General features: G+C 36.0%; 2 protein-coding genes across 4 annotated transcripts in view; one reads left to right on the forward strand and one right to left on the reverse strand.

Moving 5' to 3' along the window:
* Window positions 1–12,469, reverse strand: part of LOC117334972 (tyrosine-protein kinase CSK-like) — a 46,700-nt gene extending 34,231 nt beyond the window's left edge. The window contains exon 1 of one of the 3 annotated variants that reach the window (XM_033894843.1): window positions 4,936–5,006. In XM_033894843.1, coding sequence (XP_033750734.1) covers window positions 4,936–4,991 — 56 coding nt within the window. In that variant the 5' untranslated portion in view covers window positions 4,992–5,006. Of the gene's footprint in view, window positions 1–4,935; window positions 5,007–11,564; window positions 11,678–12,398 lie in introns of those variants that run through there. The other 2 variants (XM_033894844.1, XM_033894846.1) reach the window with 2 other exon arrangements.
* On the forward strand, window positions 11,692–24,020 carry LOC117334973 (F-box/WD repeat-containing protein 2-like). The gene is made up of 4 exons (XM_033894848.1): window positions 11,692–11,808; window positions 13,800–14,140; window positions 16,897–17,146; window positions 22,690–24,020. Exons 2-4 carry the CDS (start codon window positions 13,889–13,891, stop codon window positions 23,634–23,636), a joined length of 1,449 nt encoding a protein of 482 aa, XP_033750739.1. The 5' UTR covers window positions 11,692–11,808; window positions 13,800–13,888; the 3' UTR covers window positions 23,637–24,020.
* The last annotated feature ends 77 nt before the right edge of the window (window positions 24,021–24,097 follow it).

A 24,097-nucleotide genomic window follows, 5' to 3' on the forward strand; every position in this document is an offset into this window, starting at 1 on the left:
CACATCAGACAATTTTTTTTTTTACCCTTAATTAATTCAGTCAGCATTATCTTCCACCAGCAAACGATTTATTCCATAAAATGAATCACATCTGAGTTCAGACTCTGGAAAATCGTAAATCTGCAACAGTTTGATTTTATTTATTGGACAAACCTATTTAATTATTAAGCCATCTACATAGTAATTGTTCGTCCATATATTGACTTGCATTGCACTCGTACCAGACGGAACAAGATCCAAAATGGCTGATCTTGTACCTTAAACATTAACGTCCATTCTCCATAGGTATACGTTAATATCTACTATAGCTGACAGTTAACCAGGAGGCTTCTTATTCCTTCCACTTTAAAACAACTGGCACCAAAATATCACAACACATGTTTTGTATTATCTATAAAAAACAGGCCTTACATCCTAGCATGTGTTATACTCATCACACCGGTAATACCGTACATCTTAAAAGAGTTTTCATCTCGTAAAATAATGTATAAACTGTGTGTGATTAGTATATTATAGCTGTTTTCTACATATTACCTGCGGGACAGAAAGGATATTGTATAAATAGGTAGAAACATTCTAATAAAGATTGACTCGAGAATTTGTACATGCAAGATTGAAGAAAACAATGTACGAATTATTGCACCACACAGCAATATCTACAGTACAAATTAATGTGCTCATCTTTGATACCTGCAATCCTCAGAATTTAACAAGTGCATTGTTTAGTGAAAATATATATGATAGAATCACATGGACAGTAGTAAATAATTACATTAAGATCATTTGGGTAACTGTACAGTAAGTAGATGTATTATATATTTTCCCACAAACTACAAGCATACCCAGTAATCCCAGACAGGAAACTGTTGTAAATAGATAGTTTACACAAAATAGTAAAATAAGTACAACATTGTACATAACAGGATACTGGTAACATGATTTACCTCATCAATAACACCAATCATTTTTTTATCGTATCATATCTCAGTTTCGTACGTTTTTTATCAGTAGTGGTCATGGTTACATGGTAAAACAGAGGAGGGGTCGTACCTGTACCATTGTTAGTGTGTATGATATTCTTGGAGATGAGATAAATATGAAACAGATACAAAACAAACAAAGTGTTGTCGGAACCCTTCCCACTGGTTCCTGATAAAAACTGGTCAGCTATCCGAAATGAAGGAAACTTTTCATAATAATAATTAATGAATGAGTTAATTATGTTTTTAAGTTTTTTTATACTGTTTTATGTATCACATCAATGTTCACATCTCAAAGCAGTTCACAAATTCTTCTCCAGGGTTTAAAATGGACCTTAATAAAGAAGCCAATGTCTTTTTCTTATCTCCCTTGGGAGCATACAGTCGGAGCTGCCATTTCGGCACTATCAGCTCTTATCACATACTCATTACACAGTGCCCCTGGCACTATCAGCTCTTATCACATACTCATTACACAGTGCCCCTGGCACTATCAGCTCTTATCACATACTCATTACACAGTGCCCCTGGCACTATCAGCTCTTATCACATAATCATTACACAGTGCCCCTGGCACTATCAGCTCTTATCACATACTCATTACAGTGCCCCTGGCACTATCAGCTCTGATCACATACTCATTACACAGTGCCCCTGCCGTGACTCGAACAAGCAACCCTTTGGTAATGTGTAGCTAGTAGTCCTGCATCCTTTTTCCACTAGAGCACCATGCTTCCATGAATATAATAAAGACATATGTGATATGAAAATATGTGATTACTGGTATGTGTATTTCAAAATGTTTAACTCATGAAATTTTATAAAATAGGGAGATCAATGAAAAACATTAAGTTTTATTACAGATAACCAGCTTAGATCTTTACCAATGTTTTCCCAACAAGTTCCTATACCCATTGTAGACAAATTTATCATGAAGAATTATTGGGAATTTGAATAAGTGAGGATCCAGATATACAAAGTGGTACAATGAAAATTTCTACAAAATAACGATAGTGATTGAGTTGATTTGAACAGACTGTCTTTGTACCAAATGATGTTGATACAAACCAAAATTGGCTGGTTGATGAGAGCGCTGCTGTTTTCTAGCTTAATTATCAACACAGAAGTCAGCTTTCAATTACTGTACCTAAATATAGGCCAGATGGGCCCAGGTGTTTTTACTCTGTAGTGAACTTTGTCTCAACATCAAATAATTCATTCTTTAAACTCATTACAAGTATGAACAGGCACTGCACATGCTTATCCATACTGAAAATAAGAAAATAAGTTTTTCAGGTGATAAAGTATTTTGGAGGAAAGCAATTAGCTATAGCTATATAGGTTTACTAAATAATTACAAAGTTTACTTTTAAAACTATATTTGACAGCAATCATTCAAACACCCTAGCCAAGAATCAAGTACATATGTATTACAATCTATCTCATTAATGGTCTTGTTTATTCATGTAGAAGTTGATACATATACAGGTTTCTAACCTAACCTGATACAGGCTCTCTATTTTTCTTCTGATGTCCTTTAATTACACGATCAAATACCTTCATGCACCAACGTAAGTGTAGTTCAAAAGAATATATTGATGCCATTTTGTTTTCAATTTCAAAGATTTTTCATTCATTCAATTTCAAGGTCACATTTTAGAGATGAACTTCAATAGAGTTTAAACCTCAAATTCCCCCATATGTTTAGATTTTAAAATCTTGTTCCTTGCTATTGTAAACCTTGTGAAGCCTTTAAAGAATAAAACTGTGCCAAACATGTGATGTAATGGAAAGATAACAAACTTCCTTTTTTTGTGTAGAATAAACAATCTTTAAACAATAACTATATATAGTAGACTGCTTATGCTTCAGATTTCGCAAAAGAGTACCATGTGTGCATTTTATTACAATAATGATATAAATACCAATTCAAATACATCAAACCATATATCAACATATAGATCTATATGAATAACAGTTCAGATAAGACACAGTGGCCATATCTATAGGACCATATGGACAATAAAGAACCATTATATATAATATGCAGTAGCTAGTGTATATACAAAACCTGATATATACATTAAACCTTTCTATTTGCTACATGTATGTACCCCAAAATTTGTAGGGTACATTATATTTTGATCAATAGTATAGATCAAAACTGTACATACACGAAGAACAATTATTGTTTTGCTATATATCCAGAAAGTGATAACCTGAATGTCTTGATTGATGCAGTGTCTGGATTATCTACTTTTATACCTACAGGTATCACTACATAGATGTGTTAATGACATTACCAATGGCTTGTTGGAGAAAAATCAGGGTAACATCAACATCTGGGCAATGCTTCAACATGCAAGACATTTCCTTACAAAATATGTATGTACGTAGCCAATAATTAATTTATCAGATTCTGTGTAAACGTCATGCACTTTATGTGTAGTAAATACACAACTTAAGATTTACTTCAATGACAAGAAACCTGGATAGTAAACTTAAAATAACATAATTTTATAATTTACAGAAATATCAAGGCCAAGAAAAAGGAACAATTGTTTTCAGTTACCCAGCTAGTTACAAAAGCCTTCTAAGACTGTATCATTATGACAATTATGGCACTACCTATACTAACATACATGTTACATGTACAATATTACTTTTTTTCCAAACATGCAATAGAAAACAAAAATTAGTTTTTTTGGCATTATAAATTAACAAGTTCTGAAAAAAGGAATGTTTGCACATACACCACAAGTATACAATTGTGTATGCAGACATGTACATCTATCTACAATATCCATGTCTGTATAGCTTGCATTTAAATATAGTCCACTAATGTAGAAGACCGCTGTACCAGTTTACTTAGTTTATAATCATGTTACAGTACATTACCTCCATTCTTTAATACAGAATCCACAATAAGTTATGCTGAGAAGAGTTAAAAGTCTGTAAAATGTTGAGTTAAGGTGATTAAATGATTTTGCTTCCTGTTGATAATTTGTGAAGATTTAAACAACCCACACAATAACTTGTATTGTAAACACACATAAAACCTTGCCAATTTGAAAATTGAATAATTTTAACTTAATTGACCCAAAATGCAATGCTGTTACAGTATAAACATATAGAGCAGCATGTAGGTTTTCAGAGAATGCATCTATAGCATAAAATGAAGCATTAAAATCATATCTAGATTATAATTAAGTACCAGGGTAAAAAGACTTAAATATTGTCCAGACCATCAATAAGATTAATGTCAAAGCAAAGAAATTGACATCAAAACAAAGAAATGTGATTAATAAGAAAACAGAAGACTTTCAACATTTAACACATTTTTTTCATGAATTCATATAAAACTAAAAATTGTTTTTACAAACAAAATGTTGTCTCTCCCAATCTGTCTATGTGCACAAAAATTCATGTCTCTTCTAATCTCCCTTGTAACAGGCATTGGTGGGTTTTTTGTACTAAATTGACCTTTGTCTTTTAGGTCAAGGTTGCACTTGTGTACTTTGTCAGTGAGGTTTTATATGGTATACAGCAACATTCATTAGGTTTGTAAGATAAGACATTATTAAAATAATAATATGCAGTGACCTTTGAACTTGAGATTACAAGGTCAAACTTAGAAGTTATGGTCCAGACAAGAAATTATCACTAGAAGAACCAGTACGTATATATATACTAATACAGTATGTCTCACTTTTGTTGTAGGAGAGACATATCAGTGAGAGCCTATTTATCATCCTTGACATAAGGACAACAAATAACATATTAGAAAATAATATAAACAACTTTTATATTTGCCATTTTATATCATTGTTTCTGACATTACAATGGACAATATACAATTGTATTTCATGTTAAATACTTTGAATTATAAAAATATTACTACTGTAATATTGAAAACAACATCAATACAAAGTGCTTTTGATAAAGAAGTAAATACCTTTGTCTGTAATTAGCTGCAGACTGATGAGATCTCAGGCTTCCAGAGAAAATCATTATGGTAATTTATCTAATTAATAATCCCAAAACACCTCAACAAACATCTGTGTCTGTAACCATTTACTAGATCCGATCTAGAATGGACAACACCACACCACAACTGATCAGTGTGCACCACAGCTAGCAAAGCCCTAGAGAAAGAATGTTTTCCAAGCTGGACCTCTGCTGCTACCAAACCATCTGTTTTATCATAGCATAATGAGGTTAAATGCTGCCTGCCATGTTTTGTCAGATAAAGTGATGAAGAAAGATAAATTTTCCTGATCAACCTTCCATCACTCGAGGTAATGGACCAGTATAGTTCTGCCTATATATATATTGCAGCTACAATATGCCTCCCCTCCCAGCACTTCTGTATACAGTGCACCATCAGCCTACTGCAGAAAACAAGTACTATAGACTTTGTGCCAACCAGTCCCCTTCACAAGTACATATGTACATAGGTTGAAAACTTACTGTATAGGTTAAAATTTATTATACAACACTCGTCTTCCCCTTTCACATCTTTATAGCAAGTCATCAACTTATTACTTCAGCACTCAAAACTATTTCTCAGATGATATGGTTACTTTCCAATTAGCCACGGTGGAACTAAGGGGGAATATTTTACTTCAACACTTGATGAAAAACACCAGCTAGACTATAGCTGATATATGGCCCCGTACAATCAAACCTTTTAAACAAGTTAGTTCATCCTTGATAATTGACAGACTCTTTTGATGGATATGATATGTTGGTATGAATAAAATGAAATATAAATACAGTATATAAAAACAAAGCACGACAGAGGTATACTACTAATCAAACCCTGCTACTCACTGTTTGTCTATTTATTTGTGGCATGTAAAAACATTCATTTAAAAGAAAGAATGATAATTCGCATTTTTAAATAACACTGTGATAATAAAATGCTATACTGCAAAGCTTAAGCAATCATAAGCAAGCACTGTTTTCAAAAAGGCCCTCTAAAGTTGGCATTAAATGATCATGAAGTATCAGACAAACAGACCTCCAGATATTTGTAGAGAACCCCAATCTCCACTTATTAAACAATTAATGTTACCTTCACCTTTCATGTTCAGACTTCAAAAGCACATTTTCCGAAAAAGAACGAGATGAAGTCTGAGTGCCATGAAGTATCACTAGGTTGGAAAACAACTCAAATAGTAACTGAACATACAGTGACCTTGACTTTTGACCTCCAGATCTAGACAATCCAAAGCAGAGCTTCCTTCTATGAGGCAATAGATGAAATCTGAGAGAAATTGGCCTAACCAAATTTCAGAAACCAATTTTCTCCCAACAAATTACCAGTGCTAAAAGAAATAGCAATTTTTACTTATCACACAACGTTGAATATCATTTTCAATCAATATGTATGCTCTAAAAGTATACCTGAGTGACTGTCTTAATCACAAGAATTCACATTTTTTACTGAAAAAGTAAAACTCAAAGATACAAATCAGCCTTGTTCTAAATGTCCTTGAACCTCAGAAAAAAAATCATTTTCTTCAAAGCACTTTGCAGTGTACTGATGTGACATTGGAGATTCAAGATTATCTTGAAAAAGTGAACTAGTGCATATGGAAAGAGTTCACATCTTCAGACAACAGAACAAGAAAAAGTATATAAATAATTTTACTCAAAACTGAGTAGCTTTTAGGAAAATTATCAAAAAATAAAATGCATGTACCGTATATGATACATGACATATATTGGATCTATGGTTTTAAATTTGCTTTTGATACACTAATTTCCTCCTTGACCTATAGGACAAAAGTCTACATGCAAGCATCAATAGCAAATTGATTCTTTAAGCCAGTTGACTAGAAATTAATTGAACATCAGAGTAATGTGTATGTAGCTCCTTGATTACTGTAAAAATGGAAATGTTCATGCCATGGAAATTTTCGCTTATTTCAGTCCAGGGGTTGACACTAACTAAGTTGCCTTGACAGACCGTCGGGCTGCCAGGTTTTGAAATGAGGCAGCCCGGGCTGCCAATGGTGAAACCCCTCCTAGGGGATTTGGGGGAAGGTCCCTAAAATGCAGTTTCCTGCTGTCTAGTTTATTCTGAGCATAAAAATATTAGATCTTACACCAACAGATTTTATATCAACAGTTTTGAAAATGAAATTATTAAAGTAAACGAGGACAATTTTAGCTGGACATTATACATTTGGCTGAAAATGTTGGCAGCCCACAGGGCTGCTGGTCTGGACATTCTGGCAGCCCAACCAGATTTCAGGCAGCCCAGGGCTGCTGGGCTACTGTTAGTGTCGATCCCTGATTTCATGATCATTAAATCTCATTACAATAAAATCCAAGATTCAAGTTAACGTTTCTGGTGGTAAACCATGTCAGCATTCAAGCATCATGTCCATGATGTGTATCATTGTCATGGTTGGTCAAGTGTTTGAGACATGACATTACTGATATGAGTAACTTTCTTATTTTGTGATAATTATGATCGGTTTTACATTATTGTACATATTAATCGAGAAGCTGCTTGGCGATTGTATAGCTATGGGTCCCAAAACAGCACAGTGTCACATCATTTTTGACACAAAAGATAAACTTACTTGTATTAGAAATGTTAATGTTGAGTTTCTGCATGGTTATATGTTATATTTGAATCAGAAACTATCAATATATTACTGTAACTAGAAATTGTCATGGACAATTTGACGGGCTTTTCACTATTTAGCATAAATGACCTAAAGGCTTGGTATTTCCAAACATAAAAAACTATTTTAGAACACTTGATAGGTCATCCACATTCTAGTTTTGATTAATCTGGTATCTGAGATATAACATTTCAACAAAGGAGTGGATGAAGGGAGATAACTCATACAGCCTTGTACAAGTTATCTCCCTTCGTCCAACTAATGTTATATATCAGATGCCGTTATATATCAGATGCCAAATTAATTCAAAATGGCGTACCGCGTTAATGGCAAACGTTACCAAAACACTAAAAACATGAAAATCATCAGAATAACATTTTGCATCATACTTAAATTTCTTTTTTTGGAAAAAAAGATTACAAAATGAAGATTTTCTAAAAATAGACTTATTTGACCCCATAGCGAACGCTTTTATTTGACCTCTGACCCTAAAACTTTTGGTGAGTAAAAGCTAGAGCCAGGCATTAACTACAAATAACATAATTACATGACCCCTGTAAAATGAATACTTTTTTAATTATGGGCATTTTAAGCTTTTTAATACATGAGGTCATGGCGGCCATCTTGGATTTCAAATCAACTTAAAAAATAACATAACTTGGCCAGGACAATCCAAGGATTATTTCAGCTAAGATTGAGCTGAATGCCACTGGTGGAACTTGAGAAGAAGCTTAAAATGTAAAACTATTTTTAATATAGAATATATAGTGGAAATTCAAAATAGCGTATACTGGAAACTGTATGTGTCACAGAAAAACTAAAAACGTCAAATTCATCAGAATGACATTCTACATCATACTAAGAATTTTTTTTTGGAAAAAGATTGAAAAAATGAAGATTTTCTAAAAATAGACTTATTTGACCCCATAGCGAACGCTTTTATTTGACCTCTGACCCTAAAACTTTTTGTGAGTAAAAGCTAGAGCCAGGCTTTAACTACAAATAACATAATTACCTGACCCCTGTAAAATGAATACTTTTTTAATTATGGGCATTTTAAGCTTTTAAATACATGACGTCATGGCGGCCATCTTGGATTTCAAACCAACTTAAAAAATAACACCACTTGGCCAGGACTATCCAAGGATTATTTCAGCTAAGATTGAGCTGAATCCTACAGGTGGAACTTGAGAAGAAGTTTAAAATGTCCTGTAGAACTTGAGAAGAAGTTTAAAATGTAACACACTTTTCTATATTAAAATATATAGGGGGAAATTCAAAATGGCGTACAACAGAAACCGTATGTGTCACAGAAAAACTGAAAACTTCAAATTCATCAAAATGACATTCTGCATCATACTAAGAATTTGTTTTGGAAAAAAATTGAAAAATGAAGATCTTCTAAAAATAGACTAACTTGACCCATTAGCGAGCTTTTTTATTTGACCTCTGACCTTAAACTTGTAATTATATAAAAGTTACCCCCAGTTATTATCTACAAATAATATATAACCTCTGTATAATGAATGCTTTTTGAGTTATAGTCATTTTAAACATTTTAGGTATGACGTCATGGCGGCCATTTTGAATTTTCTGACCTACTTAATTTTGTTACATGAACATCTTCAGACCTTCTTATTAAACATACCTACATCATTTTAAACATAACTTATACCATATTTGCTGAATGGCTGTCACAAAATCAAGTGCAGAAGAAGAAAAATAATAAGAAACATAACAGAAACAATAGGTCTTTTCACCACTTGGGTGAAAAGCCCTAATAAACAGTCTGTTTAATACATTGAAAACATAGTCTACATAAGCTGTTGCGTTTACAAAAGCGCTACTGTAAATTAGGTTAAATTAGGTCAGAACATCAATGTCTGCTTTTAAATTGCCCAGTCATATTTAATAACTGCCAAACTTATTTGATACCTGCAAAATTAACCATCTCTAATTGAGACACCTGTGGTTGTTTTGGCTGGACATGAATGCTAGCGCTTATCAAATCACTCAGCATGACCAGATGGCCAATCCTTTCAACTTTACTGTGGGCAACATCTCGGATATTTATTGGAAGGATACAGTTTTTACTTTTAAGTGAAATGTTTTCTGTTTATCTTTCGTATCTTTAGCTATTGCATCTTAAAACACTACAGAAAACAAGAAAAAATAAACTGAAACCAAATTTATTATTTCCTGTAAGCTGTGTCACTGTTAAAATACAAACACAGCCTAACTACAATAAACAGATTGAATCACCAAAATACAACATAAATAACGAGCTATCACCGAATATATCATTAAATTTCAACTCAAATCAGCACAAAAGTCTTCCACATCAACCAATCCTTGTCACATGCATCTTCAGTATTTTTATTTCCGGGATCCGGAGTGCTCAATCAATGAGTTTTCTTATTTGACAAGGCATGGAAGTAAACAGCATTATACTTTGAGAATGGGCACATATGCTGCATTCAAAATATTTATAGAATTGATCATCAGCCAGTAGTAATTTTTGTAGCATTTTGGACCAATGACTCCCACACTAAATGTATTCATCTATCGTTTTTTTTTTTGAAGATTTCAAACTGTTGCCATTTTCAAAAATGGTGTGAATATTAATGAAACTATGAAAATTTTGAAGTACTGTACTGTGATGTTGTAAATAACCTACATAGTGGCCTTAAATAGGTTGCATTGGGAACTCCCTCAAAAGTTGAGGCAGTATCAATTTTGCAAGACAAATTTGCATTTTACAACCGAGTGCATATACCCTAAAAATCTAATATTGTAGAGAAAACTGGTACATCATGCCACCTAGCCTTCTCTAAAGACTTATGACTGCCTATAGATTCCAAAACCCAAACAATGCAGTGAGGTACTCCCATTTTGTGACTATCACCTGCTAGAGGTCAGGATCAAAGAGGACACTCTTCGTCACCACGCAGAATATTATATACGACAGCGCACCTCCAGCTCATTCCTGCCAAGGGAGATAACTCTGCCCAGATTTTCACTACACCATGATTTAATACAATACATGCATGCACAAAGCTTCTCCATGGCCATATCAAATAAATATTTACCAGAAGTATTAAATATGAAAATTTTGGATTTCAATATTTGATAACTACACCTTTTTTGTTTATTTTGGTTTGAACAGTGTTTGTGTCTCGACCTTCTGTGGTTAGTTCCTAACCTGTTGAATGTAGATCTAGACCAACACAAAGTTTGTTCAAATTTTTAGTTTTTGAATAGGGAATAATTTTGACAGCTTACCAGAAGAGAGACGAAAAACAAATGGCAGCTAAAAATGAGAACAATTAGGACTAGAACTGGATAAAAATTTGTGCTACATACTATATTTGACTTAACGGAGCAACGTAGCTATATTGTTGTCTGGGAAGGCATTTGACACTTTTCACTGTCTTTCAAAGGTGTCAAAAATTCACGGTTTTCCGATACAAATGTGACATGTCAGGTTTGTCAAAGCTCCACTGAGCACATGTGCTATCACAAATTTTATACACTTACAATCACCTGTGCAACGTGAACATTTATAACGTGATCAGTCTATAAGCTACACAGCGCCGAATTCTTTATTTATTTCTGGCCTGAAGCTCTGTTCGACCATGTCATGGCCCGGCAGATATATCTGAATTATATCAATAGACGGTCAAGTATTTTCAGCTCATCACATCCACTGTTATAAGCGTGTATGCAATGAAATTTAAAATTCAAATAACGACCATGGTCATAGAATAGATGCGACAAGTGCTCTATCAGCAAAAACCATGGTGGGTCTGAAGTAGGAAGTTACTCTCGTGGTATAACAGTTACATTTGAAAGAAATTATGTGTTTATAGTTAATATTGACATTAAACTGCTTGCCTGTGATTATACTATCAAGACACGGGTGTATGATTCATTTTTAACTTACCTTTTTCCTCCGTTTGCAGTCAATAAGTTGCACTTTTGTTGCGGTCAAGCAGGAAGAATAAATCGGCAGCCATGTTTCAGAAATAGCAACGGAAGTGGCGCCCTCGAAAGGGAACCAAGGGAATTAACTCTCAATTTAAAGGTGTTGAGTGGGAAGTAACCGACTTCTAAGGCCGAATATTTAAAGTACAGTATCCCATAAGAAGTGATGTTTATTCGGTGCACATATTGTTTCGAAACTGCCGGTAAGTAAATGAATTTTACCTAGATGTTATAATCATTGCGATGGATTAGCGCGAGATAAACACCAACTGAACCGAGAAAGTGAAAGTAGACTAAGTGGATATGTTTAGCACATCAGATCAAGGACGGAAAGGAACATGTATCTATCAATCGTAGCTGTACACTATAACCACACAAACATTTCCAAAGATATGGCTATATTTGAACGTATCCCTATGGGCTTAGCGTAAAACTTCATATTGAAATACAGATCAAGGTACCCAGATTAAACACCAGTGTGTAACCACTATGCCACCTGACCACCAAAGATAAATTTTCATGCATAAATCTGAACTCTACTAGACACAACGAATTTCTCTAAAACCTATGAATTATAGGTAACATAAGGTATGAACTTGATAATTTAATGTCATGAAAACCAAATATAAGATAAAATATTTTTGTACTTGGAGTCCAGATAATCTTTTGCTATACTATTACAGTAAACATTAAATACTTCAGTTAAATTACTCTGCTGTATACTACATGTATGACAGTATTGTCCTTTATGATAATAAGTGATAACAGTAGTACATGTATTTAAATATCTTACTTGTGTAGATTCTTGCTGTTCCAGTTTCCAGATGAATTCACAGTAGTAGTGGACATGATGCTTGTATGATTAAAGCTCTTTGCTCTATTTTTACTTACTTCCTGTTTTACCCTTATGAGATAAGCACTACCTGTGCAGATGTGCACATTACACACACATATATATATCTATCTACGAAAAAAAACAACATTAATATACAAGTTTCAAAACTTCCTGGTTTGTAAATACACAATAGTCTTAAGTGGATACAATTAAACATGTATGTATGTCAATATCTTATATATCAGATACAATTTTCCAAGTAATTGATAATGTTCTATTAGAATATTCATTCTGCTTAAATTATGAAAATGACATTTTTTTTTGACATACCTGTGACATGTACATGTATATGCTAACTTATTTCATGGTCTAGCATAATCAGTTAATGACAGTTAAAAAATATATATATTATCTGGGCCATAACTCTAATCTAAATCATTGAAGATATCTTGATGAAATGAATAATATATTTGCATCACCTGGACCTCAAGGGTAAAGGTCAAATAAGTATGATTTTTTTCCCCAATATTTTCTTGTACTGGCAATTGCTTTTAATCTGTTTAAGATCTTAATGCAAGATGCTATGTACATGTACATTTATTACCCACAGGTGATGTGCAGTGTACTATAATCAGGTCATTGCAACCTTCATTTTCAAAGGTCAATTAATGCAAATTTATTCAAAGCCTAGTAAGGGAGAAGGGGAGACATGATTATATTAATACATTCAGGACTTTCAGTGCATGAATTATGTATATATATTAATCTGGAATGAATTCCGTAGTTTTTGTAGAATTCTAGTAGGCTCATACAATCCAAGGGAGATAATTGTTCTTCAAACGTTTTCAACACCTTCCTGATTTGTGAAGCTCTAATCCTCTTCCATTTAAAACTAAGTAGCAGGTGATATATGATAAACTTTATATACTTTTGTAAATCATTCTGACTAGTGGAAAATATGAACAGTCCCTAATAGACACTTTCCTAATTCAATCATTTTCTTGCCAAATTAAAAAAAGGAACCTGCAATTACACTGCGATTTCAGAAAAGTGCATTGTCTTTACCCTATTGGTCCATCAGTGTAATTTATGTATATCAATGTCAAACAAACCGATAATCGACCAATCAAATATTTCCTATTCTATGGCCTGATCAGCCGTTTTTTCATCCACCAATGGTCTACAACAACATACACGTATGAGGAACATACCAGCAACTTATAATGTAGTCAGACGTGAGCCACAAGGATGGAAACAGTATCTATCCTGCATGCTTTACTCTTTCAATGAAGGTTTTGCACTACCAAAAGCAGTTTTTGTGTATCATAAACTGACAGTTGTTATTTTTGTTCATTTCAGTCCCTATTTCAAGATATTTCCCCCTTTAAGAAGAAAAGCTAACATATACTGTATGGTATAGCTCAGAAGCTGTTGTAGATGCCTTGAAAATGGAGTCACAAGACTTTTCCAAGTGGTTGAATTCTACTAAAGAGCACTTTAAAAAAGCATTGACAGAGGCAGAGAAAACACAGACTCTGGATGAACTACTGCAGCTATGTGGACCCGAACAGCTGTTATTTTTGACTCAGACTTTTCTCCCCTTGAATTGCAAAATTGATTTTCTTACTTGTCTTCCTAATGAAATCAGTGATCAAATTCTTTGTTACCTGGATGCCACCTCAGTATACAGCTGCTGCTTGGTATGTAACTTCAGACACATGGGATATATAATTATATTTTATATTTGAGTATGGTACTATAAAAACCCATTGGAGACCTTATAATATTGTTCTCTCATCATTCATAGATTTGTCACCCATTTTACCTGTTCAAGACATCTCAGTCACATCTTAGAATGAGATTTTTCTATCAACTCCAAGTGTATGACAGATAGTATGACAATGACATCACAGAAACAATACAATGATGTGACACATCAACATTGTATAGCATTACATTTTTCATACACCTGTCAAATTTGGTGTAAATGTTATGGTATGGTGTTTGTCCATCTGCCGTCAACTTTTTTTGTCTGGAGATTTCCTACATTTATTAGCTCACCTGCCCGAAGGGCAAGTGAGCTTATGACGTGGTGCGGCGTCCGTCGTCCGGCGTCAACTTTTTCATTTAAACAACTTCTTCTCAATAACCAAGAAGCCCAAGAACTTCATATTGGGCCTCTAGTATGCTGGGGTGAAGGGCTACCAAGTTTGTTCAAATAAATGACCTTGACCTTCATTCAAGGTCACATGGGTCAAATAAGCTATAATCTTCAAACGACTTCTTCTCAATAACCAAGAGGCCCAGGGACTTGATATTGGGCCTGTAGCATGCTGGTGTGAAGGGCTACCTAGTTTGTTCAAATAAATGACCTTGACCTTCATTCAAGGTCACATGGGTCAAATAGGCTAAAATCTTTAAAAAGACTTCTTCTCAAGAACCAAGAGTCCTAGGGACTTGATATTGGGCCTGTCTGTAGCATGCTTAGAGCCAAGAGTCACCAAGACCCGATCTTAGGCCAATTGTATGCTGGAATGAAGGACATGAATAAACCTAGCTTACTCTGATATTTGAATACAATTGTTATCAGCATAGTATCTGTAGAAATGACATCAGTCAACTGCAAATTTGCTGTAGAGCCAGGTGAGCAATACAGGCCCATTGGGCCTCTTGTTGACCAAACTCTTTGAAACTTTGTATGTATGATTAAGCATTATGTATATTACTGTATACCTGGTAATTTTCGCCCCAATTTAATTTTCGCCTTTTGAGGATAGCACATTTTTAAGATGAAAGCGAAAATTTCAAGCTGAGTTGAAGGATTTATAAACCATAGTACATGGACCAAGTGTAGTCAGATCACAAACATACCCTCTTACTTTTCAACTGTAAAATCACGTACTAGGCTTAGCATTTTCAATTAAAAAACGATACATACCAAGTTATTTTAAAAATTCAGTCATTTTTTTTAAAATTATGTAGTGCAGTCATGATAAAAATGAAATACAGTGGCATCAAATTCCTGCCATGGAAAAGACTAATTTTATGAGTTCACCGTCGCTTAATTGTGGCTTCCATTCATGTAATTGTATGTACATGTGAACAAGAGAAAACACTGATCAGTCATTAGTCACGGTGCGGTGAACTTACAATTGATCGTGTTTGCTAAATGTAAAATCACCCATGCATACCCGATACTACTTGAATTAGCAGGGACTAAAAGAAAATCTGAGCACAGGTAAACGTTTTTTGTTTGACACCTGATCACATTTTACATCTCATGCTGGTAAGACAATTGGGGAACTAAATAAGTCCCGAGTGGTTCGAGTGCAACTTGTATTGAGAATTCCGAACGGAATTTTCCGATTTTACAAACGAGAAAAAAAGGATATTTCTTAAAAACTATTTAGGGCGAATTTAAAACGGGGCGAATATGTTTTGTGTTGCTCAATGGCGAAAATAACCTGGGGCGAAAATTACCAGGTATACAGTATTCTTAAGGAATGTCTACGAAACTCATAATGGGGCCTGATAAGTCGCTTAAGGCTGGTACCTAAAACTGAAATACTATAGAAATGCTAAACCAAACATGTATCTGTATCATAAGAGATCTGCACGTCTGTAAAAAATTCCAAACTAGTGAAGTCATTTCACCTAGGAGATGGCAAATTTGACATATTTCTCTTTATAATTGTAATCAGACAACCCAGCAGATTTTCCATGATTTTCAGATATATATTCCATGAGTGAAGAGAAGATATGTACATTGACCGGGGGCTAGGATTTTGAAGATATGGATCATACTTTACCTGTACTTCAATGTTAACATAACGATACATGTATTAGGAGAGGGAACCAGACAAAGATTTGAACCCAGAACCTTTCAAATTTTAGATAGGTTGCTCTAACCAGGTACCAGGTCATTCCAGACAGTCTGGCTATTTCAGTTCTAATGTATTACTCCCTTCTGTTTCAAGCCTTGACACTAGTTGATTCATGGTTTGTCACTGGGACCAATGTTAAGTAGATCGAAAACCAAAAGGACCCAGAATGGGATTTTAACCGAAATTAAACTTCCGATTTCTAGATGGGTGTCAGATTTCAGTTACTTGGCCTGCACAGACAATTCAGATCAGTTCAACTACACTGGAGTATCTCTTGGGATAGCCAATCACACTTTGTGAAATTTGGAGATTATATAGAGTCAGTGCCTTTCAATCTTTATTTAAGGATGTCAAAGCTTTCCCAGAGGTGGGTTTTTATCATGGTTTGGTGTTACGATTCATCCACATTCTGTACTGAAGCTTGGAATTTAACCCTCAACTCTACAGAATATCATTGTGTTAATCGTCTCTGGTAGGACCTGTTATACAGTTCTCATTCTAAAGAGGTCACTTGTTTTATATTTTGTTTTCAAATTTGAATTATAATGATTTTTGGATTTTATATAATACAGGTGAGCAAGTCCTGGAATATGTGTGTAAGTCAATGTAAGAAGGTATGGACCGAATTGGTCTGGCACATCGGAGGCGTGAGACAGCGAGTCCTCAACAAACCAGCACATGTGTACAGAAACCAGTTCATCAGACGGAGGATGTTCCTGACCACCTCACAGAGAGGCTTGTATGTGTCGGGGGTGTACAGTCAGGAGAACACAGACAGTTTCTGTGTGTGGGCATGTAGGCAAGGTCGTTTTTCTGTATCTGGTGAGTATTATGTTATTGAAAGGATTCCAGCTTTATTTTTAACATTACTTATACAAGATTGAACTACATGTAGATGATAATTAGGTCTAGATCAGAAACTAACTTGTACTCTGAATAATCCTTTTTAAGTCATTTATTGGAAGATTTTTAGCCCACCATCATCAGATGGTGGGCTATTCAAATCGCCCTGCGTCCGTGGTCCGTCGTCCGTCCGTCCGCCGTCCGTCCGTAAACAATTCTTGTTATCGCTAATCCTCAGAAAGTACTGAAGGGATCTTTCTCAAATTTCATATGTAGGATCCCCTTGGTGCCTAGTTATGCATATTGCATTTTGGGACCAATCGGAAAACAACATGGCCGACAGGCAGCCATCTTGGATTTTGACCATTGAAGTTTGTTATCGCTATTTCTGAGAAAGTACTGAAGGGATCTTTCTCAAATTTCATATGTAGGTTCCCCTTGGTGCCTAGTTATGCATATTGGATTTTGGGACCGATCGGAAAACAACATGGCCGACAGGCAGCCATCTTGGATTTTGACCATTGAAGTTTGTTATCGCTATTTCTGAGAAAGTACTGAAGGGATCTTTCTCAAATTTCATATGTAGGTTCCCCTTGGTGCCTAGTTATGCATATTGCATTTTGGGACCGATCGGAAAACAACATGGCCGACAGGCAGCCATCTTGGATTTTGACCATTGAAGTTTGTTATCGCTATTTCTGAGAAAGTACTGAAGGGATCTTTCTCAAATTTCATATGTAGGTTCCCCTTGGTGCCTAGTTATGCATATTGCATTTTGAGACCAATCAGAAAACAACATGGCCGACAGGCAGCCATCTTGGATTTTGACAATTGAAGTTTGTTATCGCTATTTCTGAAAAAGTACTGAAGGGATCATTCTCAAATTTCATATGTAGGTTTCCCTTGGTGCCTAGTTATGCATATTGCATTTTGAGACCAATCAGAAAACAACATGGCCGACAGGCAGTCATCTTGGATTTTGACAATTGAAGTTTGTTATCGCTAATTCTCAGAAAGCACTGAAGGGATCTTCCTGAAATTTCATATGTAGGTTCCCCTTCGTGCCTAGTTATGCATATTGCATTTTGAGACCAATCGGAAAACAACATGGCTGACAGGCAGCCATCTTGGATTTTGACAATTGAAGTTTGTTATCGCTATTTCTCAGAAAGTACTGAAGGAATCTTTCTCAAATTCCATATATAGGTTCCCCTTGGTGCCTAAATCTTAAATTTTATATATAGGTTTCCCTTGTTTGAAAAGTACTAGAGGTTTCTTCTGAATTTACACAGATTAGTAAGACTTAGAAGAAGAGAAAAGTAGAGAAAAGATCAATCTGACATGGAACCTATGAAGAACATTCAATGGTGGGCGCCAAGATCCCTCTGGGATCTCTTGTTAGGTCATCTGACCCAAAGGGTCAGGATGACCTATAGTCATCGTGCTTCGTCCGTCGTCGTCCGCCGTGCGCCGTCCGTAAACTTTTTCTTTCAAAACGCTACTCCTCCTTAACGCTTGGGTGGATTATATTATATAAATGAGGCTGGTCTGACCCCTGGGGCCAGAAGGGCGGGGCACCAAAAAGGGAACTTAGGTGAATATTGCTATAAAATCCTACTCCTCCTTTACCCTTGGGTGGATTACAACTAAATTTGGTGTGAAACATCATTGGGGAGGGCGGTCATATTTTATATAAATGAAGTTGGTGTGACCCCTGGGGCATGAGGGGCGGGGCCCCAAAAGGGGAACTTTGATGAAATTTTGCTATAAAATCCTACTCCTCCTTAACCCTTTGGTGGATTTCAACCAGATATTGTGTGAAACATCATTTGGGGAGGGTGATCATATTTTATATAAATGATCGAGGCTGGTGTGACCCCAAGGGCCTGAGGGGCGGGGCCCCAAATGGGGAACTTTGATGAAATTTTGCTATAAAATCCTACTCCTCCTTAATTAACCCTTTAGTGGATTTCAACCAGATATGTTGTGAAACATCATTTGGTGAGGGCGGTCATATTTTATATAAATGAGGCTAGTGTGACCCCTGGGGCCTGAGGGGCGGGGCCCCAAATGGGGAACTTTTATGAAATTTTGCTATAAAATCCTACTCCTCCTTAACCCTTTATTGGATTTCAACCAGATATGTTGTGAAACATCATTTTGGGAGGGCGGTCATATTTTATATAAATGAGGCTTGTGTGACCCCTGGGGCCAGAGGTGCGGGGCCCCAAAAGGGCAATTTGATGAAATTTTGCTTTAAAATACTACTCCTCCAAAACCCAAGAGTAGATTATTAGCTCACCTGGTCCGAAGGACCAAGGTGAGCTTATGCCATACCGTTGCGTCCGTCGTCCGTCCGTCCGTCGTCTGTCGTCCGTCCGTCCGTCAACAATTGACTTCTTCTTCATAACCACTGATCAGAATTTGACGAAATTTTGTCAGAAGCATCCCTATGGGGTGTGGACTCAAAATTGTACAAATGGTGGGGCTGACCCCCAGGGGTCGGAGGGGCGGGGCCAAAAGGGGTCAATTTGGCTATATTAATATAAACGACTTCTTCTCTGAAACCAAGCAAAGGATATCGCTCCTATTTGCCTGGTAGCATCACTATGGGGTGAGGATTCAAAATTGTACAAATGGTGGGGCTGACCCCCTGGGGGCCTGAGGGCGGGGCCAAAATGGGTCAATATACCTATATTTATATCAACGACTTCTTCTCTGAAACCAAGCAATGGATATTGCTCATATTTGCCTGGTAGCATCACTATGAGATGGGGATTCAAAATTGTACAAATGGTGAGGCTGACCCCACGGGGGCCTGAGGGGCGGGGCCAAATGTGGTCAATTGGGCTATATTGATATAAACGACTTCTCCTCTGAAACCGAGCAATGGATATTGCTCATATTTGCCTGGTAGCATCAGTATGGGGTGGGGATTCAAAATTGTACAAATGGTAAGGCTGACCCCACGGGGGCCTGAGGGGCGGGGCCAAGAAGGGTCAATTTGGCTATATTGATATGAACAACTTCTCCTCTGAAATCAAGCAATAGATATTGCTCGTATTTGACTGTGAGCATCCCTTTGGGGCCAGGATTCAGAATTGTACAAATGGTGGGGCCGACCTACCTGGGGCCTGAGGGGCGGGGCCAAAAGGGGTCAATTTGGCTAAATTGATATAAACAACTTCTTCTCTGAAACTAAGCTATGGATATCGCTCATATTTGCCTGCTTCAACCCCCGGGGTAGGGATTCAAAACTGTATAAATGACAGAGCTGACCCCCGGGGAGCTAAGAGGCGGGGCCAAAAGGGGTCATTTTGGCAGAATTGATATAAACAACTTCTTCTCTGAAACTAAGCAATGGATATATCACTCACATTTGTATGGTAGCATGGTCATGGGGTGGGGATTCAAAATTGTACAAATTTTGGGGTTGACCCCCCCCCCCCCAGGGGACTTATATAATTAGGGGTGGGGCCAAAAAGGGTCAATTTGGCTAAATTGATATGAACAACTTCTATGAAACAGCTCATATTTGACTGGTAGCATCCTTTTGGTTAGGGATTCAAAATTTTATAACGGAAGGAACTGACCCCAGGGTGCAGAGGGCGGGGTCAAAAGGGGTCAATTGGTTTAAACAACTTCTTTTCTGAAACTAAACAATGGATATCGCTCACATTTGTGTGGTAGCATCTGGGGTTGCGCCAAAAGTCCATTTCATTTCATGGATTAATGCATTTTTGGCAGAAAAACCTCACGTACCCATATAAAATGCCTATGATATATTGACATAGCAATACCAGTGACAATATACTTAATCATCATTCTTGTTTCATATCTCATGAAATCCAGGTGAGCGATACAGGCCCTCTGGGCCTCTTGTTACAAAATTTGGTGTGGAACATCGTTGGAGGAGGACAATCATATTTTATATAAACGAGGCTGGTCTGACCCCTGGGGCCAGAGGGGCTGGGCCCCAAATAGGGAACTTTGGTGGATATTTGCTATAAAATCCTACTCCTCCTTTACCCTTTGGTGGATTACAACTAAATATGGTGTGAAACCTCAATGGGGGAGGGTGGTCATATTTTATGTAAATGAGGCTGGTGTGGCCCCTGGGGCCAGAGGGGCGGGGCCCCAAAAGGGGAACTTTGGTGAATTTTTGCTATAAATCCTACTTCTCTCTAACCCTTGGGTGGATTAATACGAAATATGGTGTGAAACATCCTTTGGGAAGGGTGGTCATATTTTATATAAACGAGGCTAGTGTGACCCCTGGGGCCTGAGGGGCAGGGCAAGGTGAATATTTGCTGTTAAATCCTAATCCTCCCTAACCTTTTGGTGGATTACAACCTAATTTGATGTGAAACATAAGGTGACGGCAATCATATTTTTTAATGAGACAGGTTTGACCCCTGGGGAAAAAAAGATGGGGCAAAAGGAGCGCTTAGGTTAAACATTTCTTAAAAATGCAATTCCTCCTTAATGCCTTAATTGATTACAACCATATTTAGTATGAAACATCATTAGGGAAAGGCAATCCTAATTGATATAAATGAGTCTTGTCTGACCCATTGGGACAGAGGGGCATGCCCCAAAAATGGGAACTTGGCTAAAATTTTGCTTTATGATGCTGCTCTTCCTGGACAAGCTAAATGGATAAAAACCAAATTTGATCTAAAACATAACTGGCTGCGATAGATAATTTATGGTAATAATGCTGGATTGAGGGGTGTGTCCCTGCTGTAAGTGTAAGTGTTTGTCAGATGACTGTTAAGGCCCATGGGCCTCTTGTTCAGTCTTTACATCGAAATATTGTCTTGTTCAGTCTTTATAACTAGTCAAGTCAGAATCTATGATATTCATGTGAAACATATATAAGTTTTCAGGTAAACAACTCTTATTAAGTGAATGCATGAATTAAAACAATCTACCTCATATTGTTTCATTTTCATTGTCGCAATCATTATTAGGGAGATATTGAGGATTTTTTTCCTCCAACTCATTATCGTACTGATAATTATACCAATTTAAACATTCAAAAATGTTTGGGTTTTTTTTCTCACTACAAATGCTATAGTTATATCAATGAGAACAGCCAATGTTTTTGCGAGAATATATCTTCAACCCAATGTTTTTAAAAGAAAAATCTCTTACACAAGTTATGAAAATATATTTCAAAATATAAGATTTTTCTTTGATGGTGTAATCATTAAAATGGTGTACATTTTTTTGTATTTGCTGCCAGTCACTGTCAATTACAGTCTAAATAAATGGCGAAAATGAAGTGACAATATTTGGCAATATTTTGTGCAAGCTAATAAGGTAGAATAAACAAATCATAAGCCAATGTATAGGACACCAAATAAAGCTGGTCTGTCACACATGTTTGATAGGCAGTATAAGTTAAGCAATGAAAAGGCCTATTGCATACAAAATTCTATTTAAAATTAATCTACTTTATAATTATATACTTTATGTTGTAAGTGTAATGGTAGTTTAAAATTTTTTTTTTGTTTCAGGAAAAGGTTCTAGAAAGGTGTATCTAGGTATGATTGATTCGCCAGCAGATGGAGTTTCTATAAGGCTAGACTGTGCTGTACGGGCCATGGCTATGGATACCGAATACCTATATATAGCATCCGATTCCATTGCCTGTGCTTACGACCTTCAGAAATTTGAACTTCACCAGACATTTCAAGGTCATCTACGTTGTCTTCTGTCCATTGATGGAGACTGTCGTAGTGGGCTAGTGGTGACGGGTTCGGCAGATTGTACAGTGAAGCTATGGAATCTTCACACTGCTGAAATACTTTTCTCCTCCCAACTTCACCATGTCGGCTGGGTATGTCATGTTCAAATTTTAATGGATTTAAACTCTTCAACAAAAGCTTTTATGGCATATGATTCTAATGCTTATTTAAGTGTATGGACCGTACATAAATCAGAAGATTCTGAAGTCTGGACAGTTCGGCATGTTGATGATCTACTAACAGACATGAAAAGGATTCCGTTGCCATCATATGACAAATGTGGATTTTTTGTGTTCCAAAAACCAGTCGATGTATATCAAACAAATTTCTGTATCGTAACTTACTATAATCTAGTCTTACAAAATCTGGAGAATCACAAATACAAGCTAAAATTCATCAAAAATATTGATATTAATCATCGTTTTCAAGACATGCTAGCTATAGGTGACAGGTTTACGATATATACTCAAGTTATACACGAGAAGATTTCCGTATGTGTATACGACTTACATGGACAATGGCTACTGATGAGAATTCCCTTACCAGAACCTCTTCCAGTTGGAAGTTGGACAGTGTACTTGGAGAAACACGATTGGTTGGGTGGTTTTACTAGTACCAACCTTCCTCAAAGCCTGTTCTATGTTATGGATCCTGAAAACATTCATAAACAGGAGACCAAGCTCCGACATCAGATCAACAGACAAGTTAATGTATAGTGATGACACTCCCTCTCCATTGTGGTTATTGGCTGGAAAGGTAACAGTTCTTTAGTTGTATATTATTACGAGACTGTTACATAGACAGCACAGACTCATAAAATGATACATACAAATGTATATGTAGTGTTTTGGTCTCAGCTTTCAGTGAGAAAGTGAGGCATTTAGTTTGTTACAGATACAAGTGTTTATAATGCGAGTACAAAAAACTGTATTTTGTACTTATACAAAATTTATGAATATGTTTCAGATGCACTTGTAAGTAGGAGTGAGGATAAACCAATTAATTTTTTGTTTGTAATTAGTAGAAATTTCATGTGTATTATTTTGTTAAAAGGAAAGATTAACTGTTTACATAATATTAAAGCCTTTTATCTAAAACTCTATGAGGATTTTCTTCTTCTTTTGCATGATTTTACAGTAGTTTCTTGCATATATCCATCAAAGTAAACCATTTTTTC

The sequence above is a fragment of the Pecten maximus genome, chromosome 9 (genome assembly GCF_902652985.1).
Source record: "Pecten maximus chromosome 9, xPecMax1.1, whole genome shotgun sequence".
Lineage (NCBI taxonomy): Eukaryota > Metazoa > Mollusca > Bivalvia > Pectinida > Pectinidae > Pecten > Pecten maximus.

Excerpts from the sequence above, each read along its gene's own strand:
- LOC117334973 (XM_033894848.1), top strand. The coding sequence starts at position 13,889 with ATGGAGTCACAAGACTTTTCCAAGTGGTTGAATTCTACTAAAGAGCAC. Across the intron at positions 14,141-16,896 it reads CAGTATACAGCTGCTGCTTG|GTGAGCAAGTCCTGGAATAT; the intron begins GTATGTAACTTC and ends TATATAATACAG. Across the intron at positions 17,147-22,689 it reads AGGTCGTTTTTCTGTATCTG|GAAAAGGTTCTAGAAAGGTG; the intron begins GTGAGTATTATG and ends TTTTTGTTTCAG.